The 23,559-nt window shown below is 37.6% G+C and overlaps 1 protein-coding gene across 1 annotated transcript in view; it reads left to right on the forward strand.

Annotated features, from left to right (window-relative positions):
• Positions 1-7,025: 7,025 nt before the first annotated feature.
• CASD1 (CAS1 domain containing 1) overlaps positions 7,026-23,559 on the forward strand; it is a 49,142-nt gene continuing 32,608 nt past the window's right edge. Inside the window, exons 1-5 of the mRNA XM_037836692.1 lie at positions 7,026-7,664; positions 15,303-15,399; positions 15,886-16,006; positions 21,829-21,873; positions 22,895-22,957. Of these exons, the coding sequence (XP_037692620.1) occupies positions 7,109-7,664; positions 15,303-15,399; positions 15,886-16,006; positions 21,829-21,873; positions 22,895-22,957 (882 nt within the window). The 5' untranslated portion in view covers positions 7,026-7,108. The remainder of the gene's footprint in view (positions 7,665-15,302; positions 15,400-15,885; positions 16,007-21,828; positions 21,874-22,894; positions 22,958-23,559) is intronic.

Consider the following 23,559-nt stretch of genomic DNA (forward strand, 5'->3'; position numbering starts at 1 on the left):
CAAAAAACACCTAAATAAATGGAAGGACATTCCATGTCCATGGATTAGAAGACTAAATATCATTAAGATGTCAACTCTACCCGAAATTCACAGATTCAATGCAATCCCAATTTAAAAAATTCCAACAGCCTACTTTGCAGAAATGGAAAATCCAATTATCAAATTTATTTGGAAGGGCAAGGGGCCCTGAATAGCCAAAAAACCTCCTGAAAATAAGAATAAAATTGGAGGACTAATACTACCTGACTTTAAAGCATATTACAAAGCTACAGTGATCAAAACAGCATGGTGCTTTCACAAAAATAAATGTATTGACCAACAGAATCTAATTGAGAATTCAGAAATAGACCCTCGCATCTCTGGCCCATTGATATTTGACAAGGTTGCCAGGTCTACTCAACCGGGAAAGAATAGTCTCTTCAACAAATGGTGCTGGAAGAACTGGGTATCAATGTGCAAAAGAATGAAAGAGTATTCCTATTTCACACCTTATACAAAAAATAACTCAAAATGTAGTAAAGACCTAAATGTAAGTTCCAGGACCATAAACCTTTCATAAGAAAATGTAGGGAAGCATCTTCAAGATTTTGTGATAGGCAATGATTTCTTAGACTTCACATCCAAAGCACAAACAATGGAAGAAGAAATAGATAAATGGGACCGCCTCAAAATGAAAACTTCTGTGCTTCAAAGGATTTTGTCAAGAAAGTAAAAAGGCAACATATTCAATGGGAGAAAATATTTAGAAACCACATATCTGATAAGGGTTTAATATCCAGAATATATAAAGAATCCTACAACTCACCAATAAAAAGACAATCCAATTTAAAAATGGACAAAAGACATGAATAGACTTTCTCCTATGAGGAAATACAAATGGCTAAAAGACACATGAAAAGATGCTCAACCTCACTAGCTATTAGGGAAATGCAAATCAATACCACAAAGAGATATCATTTCACACCTACTAGAATGGCCTGCTGTTAAACAAACAGAAACTACAAGTGTTGGGGAGGATGTGAAGAAGTAGGAACACTCATTCACTGCTGGTGGGAAAGTAAAATGGTGCAGTTGCTGTGGAAGATAGTTTGGTAGTTCCTCAAGAAGCTAAGCATAGAACTATCATATGACCCAACAATCCCACCACTAGGTATATACCCAAAAGAACTGAAAGCAGGGACTTGAACAGACATTTGCACACTGATGTTCATAGCAGCATTATTCACAAAATCAAAAAGATGGAAGCAACCCAAGTGTCCATCAACTGATGAATGGATAGACAAAATGTGGTTTATACATATGATAGAATATTATTAGCAGTAAGAAGGAATGAAGTCGTGAGGCATGTTACAACATGGATGAACCTTAAGGACTTTAAGTTGGGTGAAATAAGCCAGGCACAAAAGGACAAATATTTTTTATCTCACTGATCTGTACTAATTAGAAGAAAACTCATAGAGTTAGAATCTAGAATATTAGTGACCAGGGAATAGAATGGGGTTAGAGAACAGGGAGCTGATGATTAATTTGTGCAGAATTTCTATTCAGGTTCATTGTAAATATTTGCAAATGTATAGCAGTGACAGTAGCACATTATTGTGAGTGTAACTGACAGTGCTGAGTAATGTTTGTGAATGTGATCAAAAGGGGAACTTGGGGTCATATGTGTTAGTGGAAGGAAAGTTAGAAGATAAAACATGGGCTGTATAATACAGTGAACCCTGTTGTGGACAATGGAATGTAGTTAATAGTACAAATATAAGAATGTTCTTTCGTGAATTATAACAAATATACAAACACTATTACAAGGTACTAATAATAGGGTGGTACATGGGGAAAATATACCTTTATAAAGTATGGACTATGGTTAATAGCACTATTTTAATATTTTTTCATCAGTTATAACAAAGGTACCACACTAATGCAAAGTGTCAGCAATTGGGGTGTATCTGGGAATGCTGTATTTTTTACATGACATTTTTGTAAACTTACAACTTCTCCAATTGAAAAAGAATAACAATATTTTTTTAAAAAAGTGGTAGGATCTCATGGCTCGCTGGCTGGCCCCTTCCCCACCCATCTCCAGTTAGTGCAGAGAGAACCTATGCTCCCACGATCCCTGGTCCCAGTTCCAGACTGAGCAGAGTAACCCTTGTGTACATACTTGGTGCAGTGTGTGTCTGGCCCAATCCGCCTGGTGATGACCTGCGAGACTTGAAATTCCCAAACTTACCTTGTGTGTAGAAGGCAGTTCCCAGAGCTCTCCCACCAAATGCTGTGGAAGAGCAGTCAAGTCGTGCCGCCTGGAGAAAGGGACTGCTGTCTGTAGGACATACAGAACAGTTTGCCAACCAGGAGGAAACTGTTTCCTAGATAAGAAGGGAGATTTGTAAACATGCAAATTGGGGAATTCCTAGGCCACACGTTCATGCCAAGACAAGATGCATGCTCAAGAAGGATCAGGGAGGCTGCTGTACTTTGGGCCACAGCTATTCTCTAACTCATTTTGTGATTAAGTCCCAAAAGAGAGCAATCACCCAGGTCAATCTGCAAAGACCAGGAAAGGTATTTTCTCCCCCCACCCCCAACTTTTTTTAATTAGGTCCTGGCATTCAAGGAGTGCTCTGTCATAACACTAGCTGGATACAAGCTTAAGGAACAGATCCCTCAGAGTTTAAATTCCAACGATAACACATTAAACTATCAAAATGTCCAGGTTTTAATAAAATGCTACAAAACAGAAAGAAACAGGAAGTGATGGCCCAGGCAAAGGAGATTAAAGCATTCGAAACCATCAGCAAGGAGGACCAGACCTGGAACATACCACACAAAGACTTTTTAAAAACAATCTTAAATATGTACAAAGGGCTAAAGGAAAACATGGACAAAGAACTAAAGGAAATCAGGAAAATGATAGATGAAAAATCTAAGAGTATCAACAGAGAGCTGAAAATCATGAAAAGGAACCAAAGAGAGCTGAAGACCACAGAATTTTAAAATTCCCTAGAGGGGATCAACAGCAGGTTGGTGCTGGCAGATGAAATAATAAATGGATGTGAAGATAAGACAATTGAAATCATTCAGTCTGAGGAGCAGAAAGAAAAAAAGAATGAAGAAAAGTGAATATCGCCCAAGGAAACTGTGGGACACCATCAAGCATATCAATATAGGCATTGTGAAAGTAACAGAAGGAGAAGAAAGAGAGAAAGGAGCAAAGAGAAAACTAAAAAAATAATGGCTGAAAAATTCCCAAATTTAATAAAGACATGAACATACACATCTAAAACACTCAATGAACTCCAAACAGGATAAACCCAAATATACCCATGCCATGGCACATTATAATCAAAATGTTAAATGCCAAAGATAAAGAGAGAATTCTGAAAGCCACAAGAAAGGAACAACACATCACATAAAAGGGAGCATCAATAAGATTAAGTATCAATTTCTCATTAGAAACCATGGAGGCAAGCAGGAATTGGGATCACATATTTAGAGTGCTGAAAGTAAAAAATTGCTAACCAAGAAATCTATATCCCATAAAACTGTCTCTCAAAAATGAGGGAGAGATTAAGACATTCCCAGATAAACAAAAGCTGAAGGAGTTTGTCACCACTAGACTGGCCTTACCAGAGACGCTAAAGAGAGTTCTGCGGGTTGAAAGGAAACAATAGACAATCGATCAAAGCTGCATAAAGAAATAAAGATCAGGTGAGGTTAACAACATGGGTAACAATAAATGTCAGTTTTATTATATTTTCAGTTTGTTTATACCATTTTATTTATCTTGGTATCAAAGCAAACGAGATTATTATAGATTTTAGATGTTACATTTAAGCTACATAGAAAAACCAAGAAAATATTGGATAATATGCAAGTTTATAGAGTCAGAAATTAGGGTACAGGTTACCTGGAGTAGGGGGAGAGAAAATTGGGAGTTAATGCATAATGGATAAAAGGTTTCTGTTTGGGGAGATGGGAAAGTTTCAGTAATGGAAAGCGATGAGGGTACTGCCATATCGTGAATGTGATTAATTGAATGGTATGTCTGCGTATGGTTGAAATGGGAACGCCTGTGTTGTATACAAGTCGCCACAATTAAAAAAAAAAAAGCAGTTAAAAAAAAAGAGCAACTAACAAGACAATGACAATTAAATGCAATGCATTATCCTGGATGGGATCTAGAAAGGGAGGAGAAAAGGCTCAAGGGACATAACTGGTATATGAGAAAAAACTGGAATTTATTGTAAGCCTAATACAATGTTAAATTTCTTGAACTTGATAACTGCAATTAAGGTGATTACATAAGTGAATATCCTTGTTCTTAGGAAATGTACATGGCAGTATTCTAAGTGTTCAAGGAGTATTAAATATACAATCTACACTCAAGTGTTCAGAAAATGGATTGATAATAGATAGATGAATAGATAGAACGATAAGGTAATTGTGGCAAAATGTTGAAGTTGGTGCATCTGGATATCTAGGGGCTTGAGGTATGTTTGAGTTTTCTCCATGAGGTTTCTATTACTTTCGTTAATAGTCCTGTAACTTTAAAAGTATTTCAAAATAAAATTTAAAAGAAAAAGTAATACACTGTTGAAAGAGTTCCTATGAGATGTTTCTCTTGTTAGCAGAATATTAAGGGGTGAGGTGACTTGCCGAGCACTAGTAAACATTCTGGATGACTTAGTGGAAGGCAAATAAACATGGAGCCACTAACCAGTTTTTAGTAAGGAATGGCATCATGAAATTTGAGTTTAAGAATGTTCCATCTGGTAAGTGGTATGGTAGAATGGCAGTAGAATTGTGTTTCTGAGCCAGACCTGAGGCCGATAAGTACACAGGACAAGAAATCTGGGCAAGGAATCATGCCTTAACCAAGGCAATGGCAAGGGGATGGAGAAGAAGCCACATAGTTGAGAGATAAATAGGTGGGAAGCAAGGATAACTAAATATTTGCTTGGATACTGCGTTGATGGTGAGAAGACAGGGCATACAGATCAAAAGGATGAAGAAAGGAAGGGAAGGTGACAAGTTTTTTAAAGAAATGAGTATTAGGTATCTAAGGGATATCCTAGTAGAGAGGTCCAGTAGGCAGATGGGTCTAACCTATGGGGATGAGGAGATAAATATGGGCTGATATAATCAAAGAATTATATATAGACAGTCATTAATCCCATGAGAAAAGTCAAGATCACTTTAAGAATAGCCATAATTGGTGGACAACAGGCCCCTGTTTAATACCATTAGTTAAAGGAGCGACCAAGAGGATGTCTAGTGAGAAAGGAGGAAAACCTCACAATGGATACCAAGTAAGGAAGAATGGTCAACAGTGTCAGATACTACAACATTGTCCAGGAAGATAAGGAATATAAGGCATCCTTTGATTTAACAAGAGGTCATTCCACACAGCCTTGGTGAAGTACAAGAAAATATGCTGAAGAGAGAATGGTTGTTGAACAAGTGGAGACCACAAATCAACATTACTCTTTATAGATGCTTGGAAGAGGAGATAACAGAGATGGAGAGGTAAGCACCCAGGGTCCACGCATGTTTTTCTTGAAAAAGAGAAACTTATTGGTGGAAGGGAAGTAGCTAGAAGAGCAGAAGAGTTTGAAAAAGACATTGGAGAGAGAATGGCTGCCATAAGGATAACTTATGGAGGCATCAACATCCCAAGAAAAGGAGATAGGAAGAGATTCAGAGCAGAGATAGAGGTTAGCTTTAAACTAGGGAGAGGGAAGAAAAAGACCCACAAGCAATATTCAATATTTTAGGGAGCTTTCTGGAAACTGCAATTTAAATAAAATGCCAAGTTCCTTTATTTTGGGCAGGTCAAACCTGCGGGCAAAAGCCCAATCAGAAATTCTAATTTGCTATTGATGACATCACAGCAATTTCTAGGATGTGATTGGTGGACTATACACTGTTAGCAGAGTTATTTACCTGGTGTTTACAATATCTGATTTAATTCTTCCAGCATGTGATCAACCTTGGATCAGAAGAGTGACAACCAAAATTAAGCAATCATTTGCAGGATACAGTGCCTAAGTATCTGTACATTTATTTAACTTTATTGCTTATTAGCATTATATCCATGACAGTGATATATGTAATTTCATTTAAGTGACAAAATCTTTCAAGATATGGGGTCCTTGGATAAAAACATAATAAAAAAGAGTCCTGGGATGAAAAGAATGGTGATGACTAGACAAGATCTCTACTGTCCCTTCATACCTAACATTCTATAATTTTAGGAGGGGCCTATAAGCACAAGTTCAGGAATGGCTAAGTGGGAAAACTGTAAAGAATACTTGACAACACCCCAACAAACTAATGACTCATTCTTAAACAAGGCAAGTAGAACAGCAAAGAGTGTAAATAACCATTCCTATTTGAAAAGCAGCACAGGAGAGACCAATAAAAGGAGAGAAGGCAAGGTTGAGGAAACAAGCCCTTTACAAAGGCAAAGGAGCCGTGGCTTTGTTGATAATCACAAAACATTAACCAACTTTAGGAGCAGGGATTATTGGCATAAGCACACTTTTTTTTCTTTTGACGCACCCACCTAGCCAACCCTTGCATAAACACAAATGAAGAGTGAGTTCTTTCCTCGCCAACACCTACACTAAGCTAGGCTCATTCCGTACCTTACATTCTATATTTCGGTGTACCTCCACCCACCCACTGGAACTGGGCAAACTGGCTATTAAAAAAAAAAAAAAGTTTAAAGAGAAATGGGCCAAGGCAGTGATTTAGGTGTTAAGACTGGTTTTACCCCTGGGTTGGCTGCTAGAAATACCAGCGATCTCAATACCAGGCCAGCACCTGAGGCAACCAGACTGACTAGACAGGCTGTGTGGACAGTCTGACAATAACTCCCCAGGGGCGTTGGGGTGACCTTCGCATCCCATTGGGCGGGTTCAGGGAGTAGGAAGCCCAGGAAAGGGTGTGTTGGGGAAGGAGAGAGTGGGACGATGTGTACTTTTATCCCGGAACTGTAGTTCTATTGTCCCAACCTAGGCTGGGTTCGGACTGCCACTAAACCAGGAGACGGCCCCGGGGACCGCGTCAGGGACAGGCTCCGGACCCCGCGCCCCCCATCCTCATGTCTCTCCCGCCGCCGCCGCCGCCGCCGTCCGCCGCCTATAGCCCGGTGACCCTGGAAGGCCGCCTGGGACCCGTGACCCCGGAGTCCTGGGCATCCGGACCTCCCTCCCAAGCGCAGCCGCTCTTAAGGCAGGAGGCTAAGGGGGAGGAGGAGGAAGGGGAGGAGACAGGCGTCCTGGGCGCCTGGGGAACTGGCACCGCGGAACAGCAGCGGCGGCGGGGCTGGGGGGAGGCCACGGAGGCGGCTGCGGCCGAAGAGGGGCAGGCGGAGGCCCGAGGAGCCGCGACTGCGGCGGGGTCTGGCTCCCCGGCGGGAGACGCCAGGGGCGGCGGCGGGGGTTGGCGGTGGCAGCCCCAGTGCTGCCCCTGTGCGGCGCCCCTTCCCCGCGCCGCCGCGCACTGTTGTCATGGAGGAACCAAGATGGCGGCTCTGGCCTACAACCTGGGCAAGCGGGAGATCAACCACTACTTCAGCGTGAGGAGCGCCAAGGTGCTGGCGCTGGTGGCCGTGCTGCTGCTCGCCGCCTGCCACTTCGTCTCCCGCCGCTACCGAGGTGAGCGGGGCCCCTCCCCCTGCCCGGGCCGGCCGGGGGGAGGTGGCGACGCGGCGCCGGGAGGCCGCCCCCCTCGCCCGACTCACGCCCACGCTCACGCGGCGACCCGCCTGCAGGAGAGGCGGAGCCCCCACGTGCCCTCAGGTGTTCCGACGTCGGGTCGGACCCCTTTGCTGGCCACCGCAGGATAAGGGCCTGTAACCCTGGACCCCCTGAGCCGCCCGGTCTGGGGCCAGGGGCTTCAACCCCGGGTCCAGCGCGAGGGGCTGCCGGGGTCCGGGGTCCGGGGTCCGGGGTCCGGGGTCCTGGCTCCTGCGCGAGCTGGGCTAGGGGAGGCGGGCCAGGCCCGGGGCTCGGGTGCAGGAAACCGGACAGGCGGCCCCCGAGGGCCACCCCGTGCCTCCGCGAAGGCGAAGGCCTCCCTGCTAGGGGAACTGCTGCCTGGAGTGGGGTCGCAGATTCCGCGTGCTGGGGATCCGGCTGGTTATCCTTTATTTTCGCGGCCTCTGACCTGTAGCATGAGGGTTGAGCTGTTGGACAGCGGCAAGGGCCGCCCGTTTTCCTTTGCCACCGGACCAACACTTGGCAAAAGATACGCGTGGCCACCAAGCCTTTGTGATTCTGAAACGTTTAAAAGATTCTGGTTGCACACTTTTTACGAAGTAAAGGCACTGGGGCAGATTTTTGAAAAGAACTTATGGTTTGACAGGAGTTGAGGTGGAGGGTGAAGGCACGTTGGAAGCAGTTTGCAAGTACGCCTTTGCTGCAGATTTGAAAGTGGTGTAAAGTGGAAAAGGAAATATGACCTTGTTTCAGCACAGATTAATCAAGGGATAGTTACTTGTCCTTGTTATATTTATTTGTTTGTTTTAGTTTACTGTGTAAAAATACCACTAGGAGAGAGGTTCATAAACTGAGAGAAATTAATGATAGGACCTTTTATTTTTGGCCCTTAATAGTAGTATCAAAGCCATCATCTGGACAGTTCTTGGTGATCATGAGATTTATCGTCAAGATGTAATGTGTCATGGACATGGGCACATTTAACACTGTGTCCATTTAACTTCACACCTACTTTGGCAAAACATCTGGTAAATTGGTACTGGAATCTAAACTGTGTTCTTATCTCGGGAAATCTTTCAAAGTGTAGGAGATTTTTTTCTCCAACTTTTAAGGATTAAACTCCTAAACTTGAGTACCATACAAGAGGAACAGCTCTTTATATGAATACACTAAATTGATTTTAAAGGATAGATTCTTTATGCCCTTTGGCCTCTTTCCTCCATCTCCCTACATGTCACAGCCATGTGACCTGGCAGGGCTTTGGTTCATCTGTAGTTGCTGTAACAGAAATCAAAGACTTTCTTTCATAACTGGAAATGTGCAAAATAATTAGTTGTAACTTTGAGGAAAAATATATTTTGATTATTATTAATCATTTTATGCTATTTGGTATAAAGTGACATGATATAACTCAATTTGGTATGTAACGTGATGATGGTAGAGAAATTTTGTAACAGTAGGTCTATTGTCCTAAAGGTAAAGATACCCCTTCCCCCATTTTTTTGATCATGCTTTTATCTTTTAATAAGCTTGGGATACTAATTTTTATATTTAGATTACATATTTCATCTTATCAAGATCTGTCATCAACAGGGAGGATAAGGATAGAATGTCAGATGGGACCTTATGAGTCAATGTAGCAATCTGGGGTTGTTTATAAAGCCTCCTCCAGAAATGAGTCATCAGCTTCCATAGGTGCTTTAGTGCCTCGAGTGTGAAGCAGTACACCTGGTGTGTGTACTTGCCTGACATTAAATGTCAAGAACTTGAGCCAGAGACTGTTTGGAAAAAATAATGATCTTACCAGGAAACTTTTAGCCATCTTCATGTTCTGGCAGTATCAAACTGAGTCAGGTGTAATGCCCTGCACACAAAGATAACTCTACACTTGAATCACAATATCAAATCTTTGGAATAATGAAAGACCTTATGTTAGATGTAGGGGTTTAGGCTCTATATTAAAATCATGAATTTGTGGGTATGTATGTGGCTGAGGCAGGGTAGACTGAACATGGTTTGAATTACACAAATTCAGTGTCTCTTCTGCTTTACAAACTACAGAAAGTAAACAAAGTTACATGCTACAAAAAGTAAAACTTGGCAAATACTACTTGCTCTCATATTTCTTCTCTCTCCCATTTTTAATATCTGTGTAATCAAGAGGAGTCTTTAAAACTTTGACTGTATATCAAAGTTAATTGGTAAATTTTTTTCTTACTCTTACATAAAATAATGATGTGTTTTATAATCACTGGTATTAGATTGAGTGAATTACAGTATTATTTACATTTAGGTACACAACTAATAAGTAACAGCTAGGATTTAGGACCCAGTTAGTCTGTCTCATACCATTATGTTATAGTCAGACTTTCTCAAAGGTTCTTAGACGGTGGGGATGTTTAGAAGACTGAGTGAGAAAACATTTTCAGTTTAAATAATTTAGGAACATTAATTCAATCTCTTAGTGCCAGTGAAGAGTTTTCTTATTTTTTTTTTCTAGCAAAGAGATGATTTTCTCAGTTGAATGTATAAAACTTCAAGATCTGACCCTAGCCTACTTCTTTTTTTCTCTTTCAAATTCAGTTCTATTGAGATATATTCACACACCACACAATCATCCATGGTGCACAATCAGCTGTCCACAGCACCATCACATAGCTATGCATTCATCACCCCAATCTACCCTTGAACATCTTCCCTATACCAGAAAGAATCAGAACAAGAACAAAAACAAAAATAAAAAAGAACACCCAAATCATCTGCCCCATCCCACCCCACCCCTTATTTAGTTTTTGTCCCCATTCATCCCCTCATCCATCCACATACTGGACAAAGGGAGAGCGATCCACAAGGCTTCCACCACCACACTGTCATCCCCTGCAGTCCGCACTGCTATGCAGTCGTCTCCAAGAGCCAGGGCCACTGGGCTGGAGCCTGGCAGTCCCAGGCACTTGCCTCTAGCCATTCCAACACACTAAAACCCAAAAAGTGTTATCTACATAGTGTGCAAGAATATCCACCAGAGTGACTCCTCGACTCCATCTGAAATCTTTCAGCCACTGAAGCTTTATTTCGTTTCATTTTACATCCCCCTTTTGGTCAAGAAGATGTTCCCAATCCCATGATGCTGGGTCCAGACTCATCCCTGGGAGCCACATCCTGCATTGCCAGGGAGATTTCACCGCTGGGAGCCAGGACCAACATAGGGGGAAGGGCAGCGAAATCACCTGCCAAGGTGGCTTAGCTAGAGAGAGAGGGCCACATCTGAGCAACAAAGAGGCACTCAGGGGGAGACTCCCGGGCACAATTATAAGCAGGCTCAGCCTCTCCCTTGCAGCAACAAGCCCCATAGGGGCAAGCTCCAAGACAGAGTTATGCCAAGCTGTCAGTCTCCAGTGTTTGTGAGAACATCACTAACAATCCAGGTGAGGAAGTCCAACACTTCTGCATCCTCCCCCAGCTCCTCAGGGGGGCCCTGAATATATGTTTTTATTCTCTGCCCAAATTACTTTGGGATGTTTTGCTATTTCACTCTTAAGCTATACAGACCTGCCGTATCTCACTTCCTATTCAAAGTTCCATGTAATTGTGGTGTTTAAACAAACTGTAGATGTTATATTGTTTGGAAAATATAGATCCTACACCAAATAAACATTTCCTTCCTTGGTCTCACATGGAAGTTGAAGTTTTAACACACACTCAGTTTCAACTTTTACCCTTTGGCCCGATTTGCCCTAGTCTTAACTAGATCTCCTAGCCTACTTTTTATTACCATTTTTCCCCCCTTAGTCTTCCTAAACTCCAGGCTCACGGTACTCACTCTTCTTCTCTAACCATGCTTTGCTCTTTTACACATCTCACAGATTGCTGTTTTTCCCTGCCTGCAATGATCTCTCTCCCCTTGAAAGAAACTACAGGTTTTTTCTTCAAGGCCTGGTTCACATGTCACACTGCAGGAGTAGAAATTAGTAATTCAGTGTTTCTCCAGCAATTTGCACATGCTTAGAATGTTGTATTTTAATAATTTATATCTGCCCCCCACCCCCCCAAAAATAAACCATGAGCTTCCAAGAGTATTTTATTCATCTTTAAATTCCCAAGACTTACATAGAGTAGGAACTCCGTAAATAACTGTTGAATCGATTTTCAAAGTCCCTATTTCCTTCCATTTTCCTCCTTGCGTTTGGATCTTTATGGTTTTAAATGAATTTCATGTTCTAATTGCATGCTTAATCTCAATTTTAGAAAGTAGATTTTTTTTGCATTTTAATATGATTTTCACATAATATTGTAGAATGATATTTTTTAAAAATAATTACTCTTTTAACTTTATTTTTTTCTAAATTTTATCAATCTTTAGCATTACTGAATTACAAAATGTCCGTTAATACTGTGATTCCAGATTAGAAACATCCTTTCTGGGACAAGAGGTCAGTATCTATAGCCTTAAGGATAGTCCCAGTCTGGATACATTTTAATTTTTTATTTTGATAAGGTTAACTTGCTTCAGATGCCTTTATTTTGTTGAAGCCTAATTCCTTTTAATCACTAAGCATATTAATTGCAAATGTTACATGTTACTGGTTGTTTTGGAGGAAAGTGAGCTGGAAGCTCCAGAAATTAAAGCAAGGAAATTACAGCTTTGGGTCTCTCAGCCTTTCCTTTCTTTGATTACAGAAAGATCCTGATCTGTATGATACGGCTTATATGAGCTACTTTTAACTCTCTTGAAGAAAAATTTAAATAATGATTTTCAGCACAGTTCAGTGTACCAGATGTATTCTTTTTAAAGAAAAATGTATGTAGGATATCCAGATACATCTTTTTTATTTCCTACATTTTGGTTTTTAGCTTGTTTTTGTTTTTTGTTTTGCATATTTTGTTTGCTTTAAGTATCTTTCTGTTATAGAAAAGTCATGCATAAAAACCTGAGGCTGTAGTTGGACAAAACAGAATGCTTAAACTTAAGCTAATGGAATGAAGAGAAAGGGCACTATTCATCTAGACGATCTTAGCTTTGGAGATAGTTGAAGTAAATAAGTCTAACCCTTAAGTTGCTTTTCTTTGTTGAGTTTCTAGCTTGACTTATCTGAACACTTGCCAACTTTTATCTCACACTGCTTATATTAAAATGGCTATCAAATAATGGAGGCAATTGAATATAATAGCTGTGAGGTTTTTTTTGGGGGGGGGTTAAAATTTGGAAAGGAAAATATGTGCTAGCTGCTAATTACAAATAGTATACATAAAAAGTATGTGGCACTTTAATGTATTTTTGCATCTAGATTTACATGTAGCAATTTGACCCCAAAACTGTTGCCTTCCCAGGAAAAACTAACTTGTTTTAGAATTTGGAATTTTGGGGGGCTTTCTTTTCCAAATCAGGTGAATTAATTTTGACTTGGATTACAATACTACTTTTCATGACTGCTCTTTTTATTATTTTGTTGATAAATACAAAAAAGCCAGTCTCTTATTCCTTTTCAGTTGTCTTTTTGCTTTACTAACAATTCTTTATATTAAATTCTCTGTTAAAATAACTGATTTGTTTTCTGTCTTCTGAATGGATCCAGCCTGATACTACATAAAAACCATTAAATTCAGATCTGGTCAAAAACTTTGCATTCTGAAATAAATTAAGAAAGGTCATCATCACCCTGCCAATCATTATCAAATTAAGAATTTCTTCCTTAAGAAGACCAGTAGTTTCTTAAATATTGTGTTTTAAGTACCTTGTGGGTAGTGACAACATCAAATCTGTTGTGTTCCTATCCCCCTAAGAAAAAGAAGTGAGAAAAAAGAAAAGAAAAGGAAGAAAACCCCACAGAATTAATATGTAGTTATTTGAAATCTTTTATAACTTTTTAACTTGGTTTAATAGATGTGTTTAAAGAGGTAGACATGCTATAAATATGGAATTTTCTTCCCAACTTTTAAAGTTTACTAGATTTTTAAAAGGATTTTACTATGTGGCCATTACAAAACAATGCAGTAGAAGTGTCGATTTTAGGAAAATAATGTTGTGTTCCTACAGTCCATTCTTTACTCCTTCTTGGTTATTTATGTAGATTAATTTTGTGTTTTAGAATTAGAAATAGTTTTTAATAATTGGAAAGAATTAAGACCTAGTTTAGAGAGGTTATTAAAAAATTTTAATATTAAGAAAGCCTATTCGGGTCACATATTAGTTACAAAAATTAGTAATATTTGATATCCTACTTTGCTTATCCAGTTTTCTACCAAGATGATGCAGCATTTTTATTTTCCTGTTCTATTTTGGAGTTTATGATACTGAATCAACAACACTTTCAGTATTTATGCATATCTGTCTTGCATTTGTTTCACCTTTTGTCTGTATTTGGCCAGATAGATGAATAACTGGATAGAGAAAAGAGATGTATTCTTCTACTTTTAATATCTCTGGGTCTTTCTTTTCCCCACCCTGAATGGTTCAGTACCATTTTTGTTCTGTAGTGGTCTTCTTACCTGACTCCTTATCCTGACCATAGCTAATTGTAAAACAAATATAGCTTGTTATTGACTGGCTGTTTAACAGAGAACTAGAGGTTAAATTAAATAATACAGATATTTTATTATAACCCACAGTTAATCTAAACATCTTATTTTTTTCCTCATACATTTGACAATGAGATTTTTTGTTAATGTTTCCAACCCCTTTTGAACCCCATTGGTCATGTACATTTGGTTAATGTGTAGTAAAATGGCCAAAAGAAGTAGAGAGACCACTTGTCCCAGTTTACATAGAACTAAGGGGTTTCTCAGATGTGTCGCATACTGTTTTAAAATCATGACAGTCTCCACAAAACTGGGACAAGTAGATCATCCAAAAGGAAGGCAAGAGATATCAAGAGGTAGTAAAGCTGAATATTAGTACACGTGAAATCTGCATTTATTGCTGATACTGATCATGTCTTCAACCACCTTGTGACTGACATAGATTTAAATGTTATCTTTGTAAGATTGTAAAAGGATGAAATTTTAGTAAACCTTTTAAGAAGGTCATAAAGTAAGTATTTTTCTGTTTGCACATAAACAGAAGAGATGACATACTTCCTCATGGGGATGTTGTGAAAATCAGGGAGTGGATTTATAAAATATTTTAATAATCACTAGGTCTCTAGCTATGCTAATATACTAAGTATTATAATAGTTGAATAGGGAGTCATTTCCAAAAATGTTTTTGCTTTTATTCTTTCAACTTTTCTTTCCAAACTAGAAGTAAGAGTGATAAGCAGATGTAAAGATTAGTTTGTGGTAGAGGTGATGCCCTGGAAAGAAAACTTGAGCAGAAAGAAGTACAAAGCATTGAATGAGGCATTTAGGAGTTAGGAGTCTCTTATAAGTGAAAATATATACCATTAGTGTCTCTTGAGTATTAATGTATTGATATTTACTGTGCTTCTCATGGATGGATAATATGTGCCTGGAAATTAGAGTGAAACATAGAAAACTCTACTCTCTGATCTCAAGGAGCTTAAATGGGGTCAAGATAGCCAACATATAAAAATTTAACAATCGTTTAAAATACTGTTGTGTTTAATTTAACTATTCTAGGCAATGATTCATGTGAATACCTTCTCTCAAGTGGAAGATTTCTTGGAGAGAAAGTTTGGCAACCTCACAGTTGTATGATGCATAAATATAAAATCGGGTAAGGTTTCTCCATTTTGTTGGTGGTTTGCATTTTCTCTTTTCTAGGATGGGTCTTAATAACTAGTGGGGTTGCTATGGGGTTGGTAAAGCAAGGCAAGTACATTTCTTCTCTAGATGGAGGTTAGAGACTGCGGGTAGGGGTAGGGCTAATTCAAATGAAGGATCCTGCCAAAAGCTTTATAGCAAGTGCTCTTGCCAAGCTACTTTATCTCAGGTAGGAGGTAACCAGGGTTCTTGAGCCAAGAAAATGAATACCTACCTCATGAATTATTAAATGAGGATTTAATGATTATTACATGAGGATTAAATGAGATAATGGATATCGTATGGGGACCATTAGGTTGAACAAACCTGGTTACCTATTTCTAAAGTGACATAACTATATATATAACAATAATGTAAAACTTTCTTCATAACTCTATGCTTTGAAATGCCAGTATGCTAATTTTACTTAATTTAATTGAAGTTTCTTTGTTGGTTTCAGTGAAGCAAAGAATTGCCTTGTAAATAAATATATTGCATTTATTGGAGATTCCAGAATTCGTCAATTATTTTATTCTTTTCTAAAAATAATTAATCCCCAAATCAAAGAGGAAGGAAATAAGGTAAGATTCGTCTGTTCCCTTCTTTGGAGTGCTGTGCTTAGAAGTTAACCAACTGAATGATTATAGGACAAATGTGCCTCTCCAGATTAACAGTAAGGACTACAAAAGTTTTCCTTGGGTTTTAGGAAAGTTAGGTAGGGAAAGGAACACTTTTTTTTTGAAAGATAAAATTTATTTGCACATACCCACTGACTGAAAAATTGGCTGTATCTATTTCAGCTCAACATAAATACAAAATGAAAATCATTATCTGTATATCTAGGGTAAAAGAAATGCTGAAACTATTTGAATATTTCAGTGAACATTTTCTTGGGAGTAGGTATGAATTTTCTTGATAATCACAGCAGTTCCCCAATTTTTATCCTCACACTGATAACTTTGTATAAAGTACCAGCCTCTGTCTGTAGAATAGTTCTCATTAAACATCTTTTTTAAAAAGTGATGGATATCTTTAGCCCTCCAGAAGAACAGAAGATGAGAAGCAATCTTTCAAATATGTTGGTAATAACTGGCTATAGGAGTTATAATGTGTCTTCAAAAATAGAAACGGACAGTTTGTTCTAAAGAGGAACGTTAAGAAAAAAAAGTGATGGGCAAGGTACTTGCAAACCTTTTATTAAGTTAAACTTTTGGTTTTCATAAGTAATACATTCTTATCATAGGAAAACTAAAAAAAATTCCTTAGAAAGAAGACAGAGAAAATATCATCTCTTACCTCCTGTTAATATTTTGGCATATTTCTTTTCAGTCTCTTTTTGAAATATACTTGTAATCTTTTAGCACAGTTTTGTATCTTCCTTTTTTCCCCCTACCACTTATCATAATTTACCATGTTACTATTTTCTTAATGACAACATATTATTGAGTAGATACAATGTAATTTTATGCAATCTTTCCTTTTCTTAACTTTTTGTTTTTTTTCTAATTTTTTTTTCTACTAAAGAAAAAGAAGAGATTTTCAGTTAAATCTTTGTGTAAAAACTTTGCCTCTTTAATATTTCCTTTGGATGGAATCTCATGCCATTACTGGCCAAATTAAAGAATATAGACGTTTTTTAAAATATTGATTGTATTGCCAAATGGCTTCAATTTGTACTCTAGCAACATACAGCAGGGCTCATTTTACTGTAACCTTGCTAGCACTGGGCAGTCTTGCTATATAAGTAAAACAACAATGCAACAAAACTGCTATTTTGGTAAAAAAATTTCTCATTTTAAAAATGTGTCTTTGAAATCTAACAGACATTTTTTCTTTATGTTAGTCGATTAATTATTGATTCTTTTGTGAATTATCTCATCATATCCTTCTGTTTATACATTTCTAAGTAATCCAGAGTTCTAGTCCTTGACTTCAATTGTATATGATTGGGAGTGAAGAATGGCAATAGGAGAAAAGTGGAGTATAGGAAAGTTCAGAATTGTAGGGGGAGTAGCTAATTAACTTACAATAGTCTGTACATATCAACCCACCCTGTGGTAAAGAGTTGAAAAATTAGAGGCTTTATAGCTAAATGAGCAAGTCACATAGTGATAATCATACTGGGGTATTTAAATCCTTAGGAACTATTCCTTGTGAGAGGAGTCCTTAGGCTATTAGAGATTTTGTCCACTAGGAAAGGCTAATAATGATTTTAAAGCTGAATAATGGAAAATAATAAAGTCAACTTTTCATTTTACTTTTATCTGTAAATATATTTCGTATTTGTAATTAAACACATAAAATACAATTGTAAGTTTATACAGAAGAGTTGGGACTATTTAACAACACTAAATTATCCGAATTTAAAGTAAAAACTTTAATACATTTTTAAAAATAGGGAGATTTTATTTCAAAAACAGTTTTAATATTTCTGGGCTTAGAATTTTGTAACTCTCTGAAAATCATAGTGATGGATTTAGCAACAGTTAGTTAAGAAAATCTATAATGGTTTATAGACCATAGCTAGAGGTAGGCACAATATGATACATTGTTTCTAAGCCCTAGTTGTAAGTTTCCAATTTTTATTTTCTAGGCGTGTCCAGTTTATCCCCAAATTATCAAACAAGATAATTTTTAATTTATATGAATTGAAAAAAGAAACAAGTAAGAATGGAGTGTCATAGTCTTAAAGAGACAGTTAAATACCTGAGATATCTTGCAGTTAAGAAATCTGTTTCATGTTGCTTCCAGCTACAGTTCAGGCTGGGTACACTGGGGGCCCCTTCTATCTGAAACCAACTAGATCCTAGATTTTTAAAATTACTTGTTGATATATGTTTAGACTTGGGGGAAATAGAAGACATTCCCTCAAAAACATACTGTGAGGCAAAACCAGAGATGGGAGCAGTGACAGTAGGCAAGTATGAGGGAATTGGGTTGCCCTGAAGGCAGATGTCAATAGCTGCAATGTCTCATATGTGGTAAACTAAGCATTGGTCCAGCGTATTTCTCAATGTAATACTGGAAGCCAGAGGACAGTTGAGTAATAGCTTCATAGTGCTGAAAGAAAGTAGGTTTCAACCTTGCATTGTGAACCTAGTGGAAAAATGTTGTTATTAAAACATTAGAACTTTTTCAGATCAACACAGTAAGGGTTTACTACCAGATACCATACTATATTTACTACTAGGTACTACACTATGTAGTACTATTGTACTAAAGGAGTTTCTAAAATGTAAACTTCAGGAAGGAGGAAAATTTTTCAGAAAAATATGATCTGAAATATAAGAAGCCATGGTTAACTAAGAAAATATGTTTTTAAATTCAGATAAACAGTGTCTGTGTAGAACTTCTTTCCTGGTAGGTGTGTAGCTAGGCAAATCAGTGGATTGGAATATGGAGCTCTGAAACAGATACTTGGATAAACAGAGACTTAATAAGTAACAGACATTCCATTGAAGATCCTGAGGAAAGGAAGTTTGTTCAGTTAATGGGTGCTCAGGCAATCGATTATGTATATTGAGGAAAAAATAAAATTGGATTCCTACCTCACACCATCAAGTAAAATCAATCTTAGATGAATTTAGACTTAAATGTGAAAGTTAAAAGTTAGAAACCTTTAGGAAAAAAATACAGGTGAATATATCATTACCTCAAGGTGGGGAAGCATTTCTTACAAAAGAAACAAAAAGTGCTAACCACAAAAATAAAAGATAAATTCACACACCTTAAGATTAAGAGTATCTGCTCCTCAAAAGATAGCTTAAAGAAAAAGGGTAGGATGCAAACTTGGAGAAGATAGTTTTGCAACCATATCCAGGAGATATAAGGAGCTGCAAATTAATAAAAAAGACAGAACAATAGAAAAAAAAAGGAAAGACATGAGTGGGTATTTCACAGAAGAGAAAACAGGAATCCCAATGAAAATCTGAAAAGATGTTTAACCTTATCTTAATTCATTAAAACAATAGTTTTTAAGACAATAGTGAGAATTAAGACAATAATGAGATACCATTTTGCAGCTACTATGATTACAGAAATTAAAAAATCTGACAATGGCAAAAAATATAAAGTCTGACAAAAAGTGTATTTAGAGTAACTATGTATTAATAGATGTCTTACAAACTGTTGGTAAAGTGTGAATTGTTACAAACACTTAAGAAAATGATTTGTATTATCATATGAGGGTGAGCGTTTGTATAGCTTATGGACTTCTAAGGCTACTACCAAAGAAACTCTGACACATGTATTAAGAGAGATGTACAAGAAAGTAACAGACCTAGACTCCACAAAAATGTTGATATAATAAAAGTTTTAAAAGGCCAGGGAATGTTCTAGATTAAATGGTCATGACAATATAAAGCAATACCTGATGTTAATTGTATTCTATGTTAAAATATAAGAGGTATATATAAGAGGTATATATAAGAGGTAATATAAGAGGTATATATAAGAGGTAAATATAAGAGGTATACATTGGGAATTGGGGGGAAATTTGAATACGGATTAAATTAAATGTTAGATTAAATCATATTTTATCAATGTTAAATTTCTTGGGTGGGATTATGGTATTGTGGTTATGGAGGAGATTGTCCTTATTCTTAGGAGGTAAATGCTTAAGTATTTAGGGGTGAAATATGATGCTTCCAGTTTATTTTCATATAGTTCAGCAAAAGAGAAAACCTGTGTATATGTGTGTAGGGAGAGAAGTGAAGCTGGTGTGGAAAATGTTAACAATTCATAAAAGTTGTTTGGGTGTTTATTATAATTCTGTCAACTTTGCCATAGGTTTGAAATTTTTTCAGATTTAAAGTTGGAGAGAAGACCAACAACATTAAACAGTTTTAAGGTTGCATGCATATGTGATAAAAACACCTTAAAAAAAAAAAAAACAGGCAATGTGTAAACACAGCATTCAGGATAATGATTTTCCTTTGGAGGAAGCAGGGAGTTAAGATAGGGAGAGGAGCGCATAGGTGGTTCATTGTGTTGGTTATGCTCTGGTTTGTGTCATGGGTTCATGAGTGTTTACTGAATTTTACTGTGCTTTATGACTTACATATACATGATTTATTCTTTTTTGTAAATATGTTACATTAAAATAATAAAGAGAAAGAAGAAAGGGATTGTGTTAACTGAGCTATGCAAGAGGAGGAAAGAGAAAGCCCGTGACACATTATTTCTTTGAGGAAGAATTTTAAAAATAGTTGTGGGAGGTGAGTGGAAGGTGGAGAACACCTTTGCAACTTTGTTGAACCCAGTGTTTCTTAGACTTATTTGACCAAGGAAACTTTTCATACAACATACCTCAAAGTTCCATTGAATTAATGTTACCAGGATTCATTTTGGGAAACAATGCTTTAGGAGAACCAACAAGGATCTAAAAGGTTTACCTGTTGACAAAAGCAAACTATTTCATAGAGATTGTAAAGTAAATGCCATCTGATTAAATTAACAAAAACATTTCAATCTTAGTTTAAAGAACAGAGTTAGCTTCTTACTGACCATCCCTACCCCTATCCTCTCAGCCTCCCAGGATTTCTAGCTCTGGAAGAGTTTCTTTCCTTTACCTGGAATGCTTGGTTATGAGAAGTTGTAGTCTTCAAATTTTATTTTTTTCTGCAATTGGACTGTTTATCATCAACGTGAAACCTATTATAACCTAAAGTCAAATATGTCCATATATGTTCACTCAGGGCCTAATTAGTATATTGGTGAAAATGGACCAGATGGTGCTGCAGCAACAAACCACTACACAATCTTAATGACTTAACAGAATGAAGTTTCTCACTTAGCACTGCATGCCCTAGGTGCGCTGGCAAGAGGCTTTGCTTCACCCAGTCATTGAAGGATTCCTGCTGTTGGAAATGTTACCATCTTGTAGTTGTACCATTTGGAACATGCAGCCTCCTCAGTCTCTGCACAGGTTAAGACACAGACTAGAGAATTGTCCTGGGAAATTCAACCACATCACATTTGGCCACATTGCATTGGCCAGAACTAGTCATGTGGCCCTGTCTAATTGGAAGGGATTCAGGAAATGTAGAGGAGCAATCCAATCTGTCTCTGCCCGTAGATAGTGATGCTAGGACTAAATTGGAATTGTGACTAGCTTGGCAAAAAGATGATTCATATACACAAGTTCATGTATCTGCTTTTTGTAGTTGAGGTTTTATCTTTGAACTATATTTTACATGTATAAATAAATAAACAATTTAGTGTCAGTTTTTTTGTTTGTTTGTTTTTTGGTATTTAATGGAGGTCTTTTTCCCTTACGGTTGAATACAGATAATTGAGATTTAACACATAAAAATAAATCAACAAGAGCAGCTAAAGGGAGAATTATTTATATAAAATCAGTCTACACGTTAATGATTTCTCTGTTGACTCTTTTTTCTGGCAGCATGAAAACATTCCTTTTGAAGACAAGACTGCATCAGTTAAAGTGGTAAGTTCATGTAATAGTTAAATGTTATAATGTTAAAACTATATTCATTGGGTTAATTTATTTGCAGATCAGCTAATGTTTTGTATATACTAAATATATTTCAGTACATGCTTGAGAATGGATAAAAATAATAAGATAATGGAATGTTTAATTGAGTTGCTTTGTGTGATAAATAGAAAATTTAGTGTCTCAAATTTTTATCTGGAAAAAATAATCTTGTGTGTTAATTTGAAACCAGTATGTGTTGAGGATTAATGACCATAAAAGAATATATGTGAATTTTTTGAAATCCCAATCACTATAAGTTTTCTTAGATACTGCAAATACAGTTGGGATCAAGGCAAAATATCCTTGACGTAATGGAGTTTGCATGGCATTACAGTTCTCCACATGCAAGTGGAATAAAAGTGACAAAAGGGGAAAAGTGGGGCATGAGGAAAGTACAGATCAAGAGATTGAATGTAGTATTCCTCCTTGAGGAAGTGATGTTTTAGCTGAGGCTTCAAGGATAAGTAGGAGGCCTACTGAGATAGCCAGGCCCAGTGAAAGAGTTAAAGAGCATTACAGGCAGAAGGAAAAGTATGTGCAAAGGCCTAGAGAAAGCGGAGCTCTTAGAGCATTCCAATTGCTGAATGAGAACCAAAAGGGTAGATAGAGAACCAGGGGCCAAGTGGCAGGAGGGAGAGGCAGAAACCAGATCCTGTACCTTCTTAGCAATTTTATTGACTTTGGATTTTATCTGAGAGCAATTGGAAGCCCCTGGATATTTAAGCAGGGGTATGGGAAGATCAGAATTAAATTTTTTAAAGATTATTCTACTAAAACATGGAGAGTAGATTAGAGGAAGACAAAAGTGGATGCAGGGAGAACTACGGTGAGACTCTTGCCAAAATGAGGTAGGATATAAAAGTGTCTGAAACAAGGGGCTATTTTAAGCACTTTATAAAAGAGCTGTTAATGTTTATTTTGAATGGTGAATCTAACAGTTTCTTAGACTTTTCTTCCTGCATTTCTCTTTTAGGATTTTCTGTGGCATCCAGAAGTTAATGGTTCTATGAAACAGTGTATCAAAGTATGGACTGAGGTCTGTATTTGAAAATATAGATCTTTCTGGTTTTGAGCAACCAAATTTAAAAAGCCTACAAGCACCCATTATTTTTCTTCCCCTTGCTCACCTGTCCCAGTCTCCTATACATTATACCCACCATCCAGTTACTGGACTGATTCTATCACTTTACTGAGAAGAGAATCTTTTAATCCAGAATAGAATAGAATGCTATTGCCATTCTAACCCTAAAGCAGATTATGCTTATACCAGACTTTCCAGACTTATGTTCTGTTACTGCTGTAGCTCAGCTAATTTAAACCCAGGTAACCTTTCTAGAACACATATACATCCACTTAAACATTTTTTCCGCTTTATCCTTCCAACTTAATGTCCCGTAGTTTAGGACACCCCCTCCCCACCCCCTTTTTTTTAATAGCCTGTTTTTTTCCCTTTTAGCTTTATATTTGTGACCCAAAAGACAACACTAATACATTCTGGCTCCTGATGTTTGGAGGTTAATTAGAGATAAGGGGCAAGCATACTGTTAACCTCAGAAAACACCTAAGTTCTCCCAGTTCACTTCAGAATCTCCACAGTAGTCTCCCTATACCTCCTTGTCAGTCCTTTAATTAAACCTG

Source organism: Choloepus didactylus, chromosome 5, assembly GCF_015220235.1.
Source record: "Choloepus didactylus isolate mChoDid1 chromosome 5, mChoDid1.pri, whole genome shotgun sequence".
NCBI classification, from domain to species: domain Eukaryota; kingdom Metazoa; phylum Chordata; class Mammalia; order Pilosa; family Megalonychidae; genus Choloepus; species Choloepus didactylus.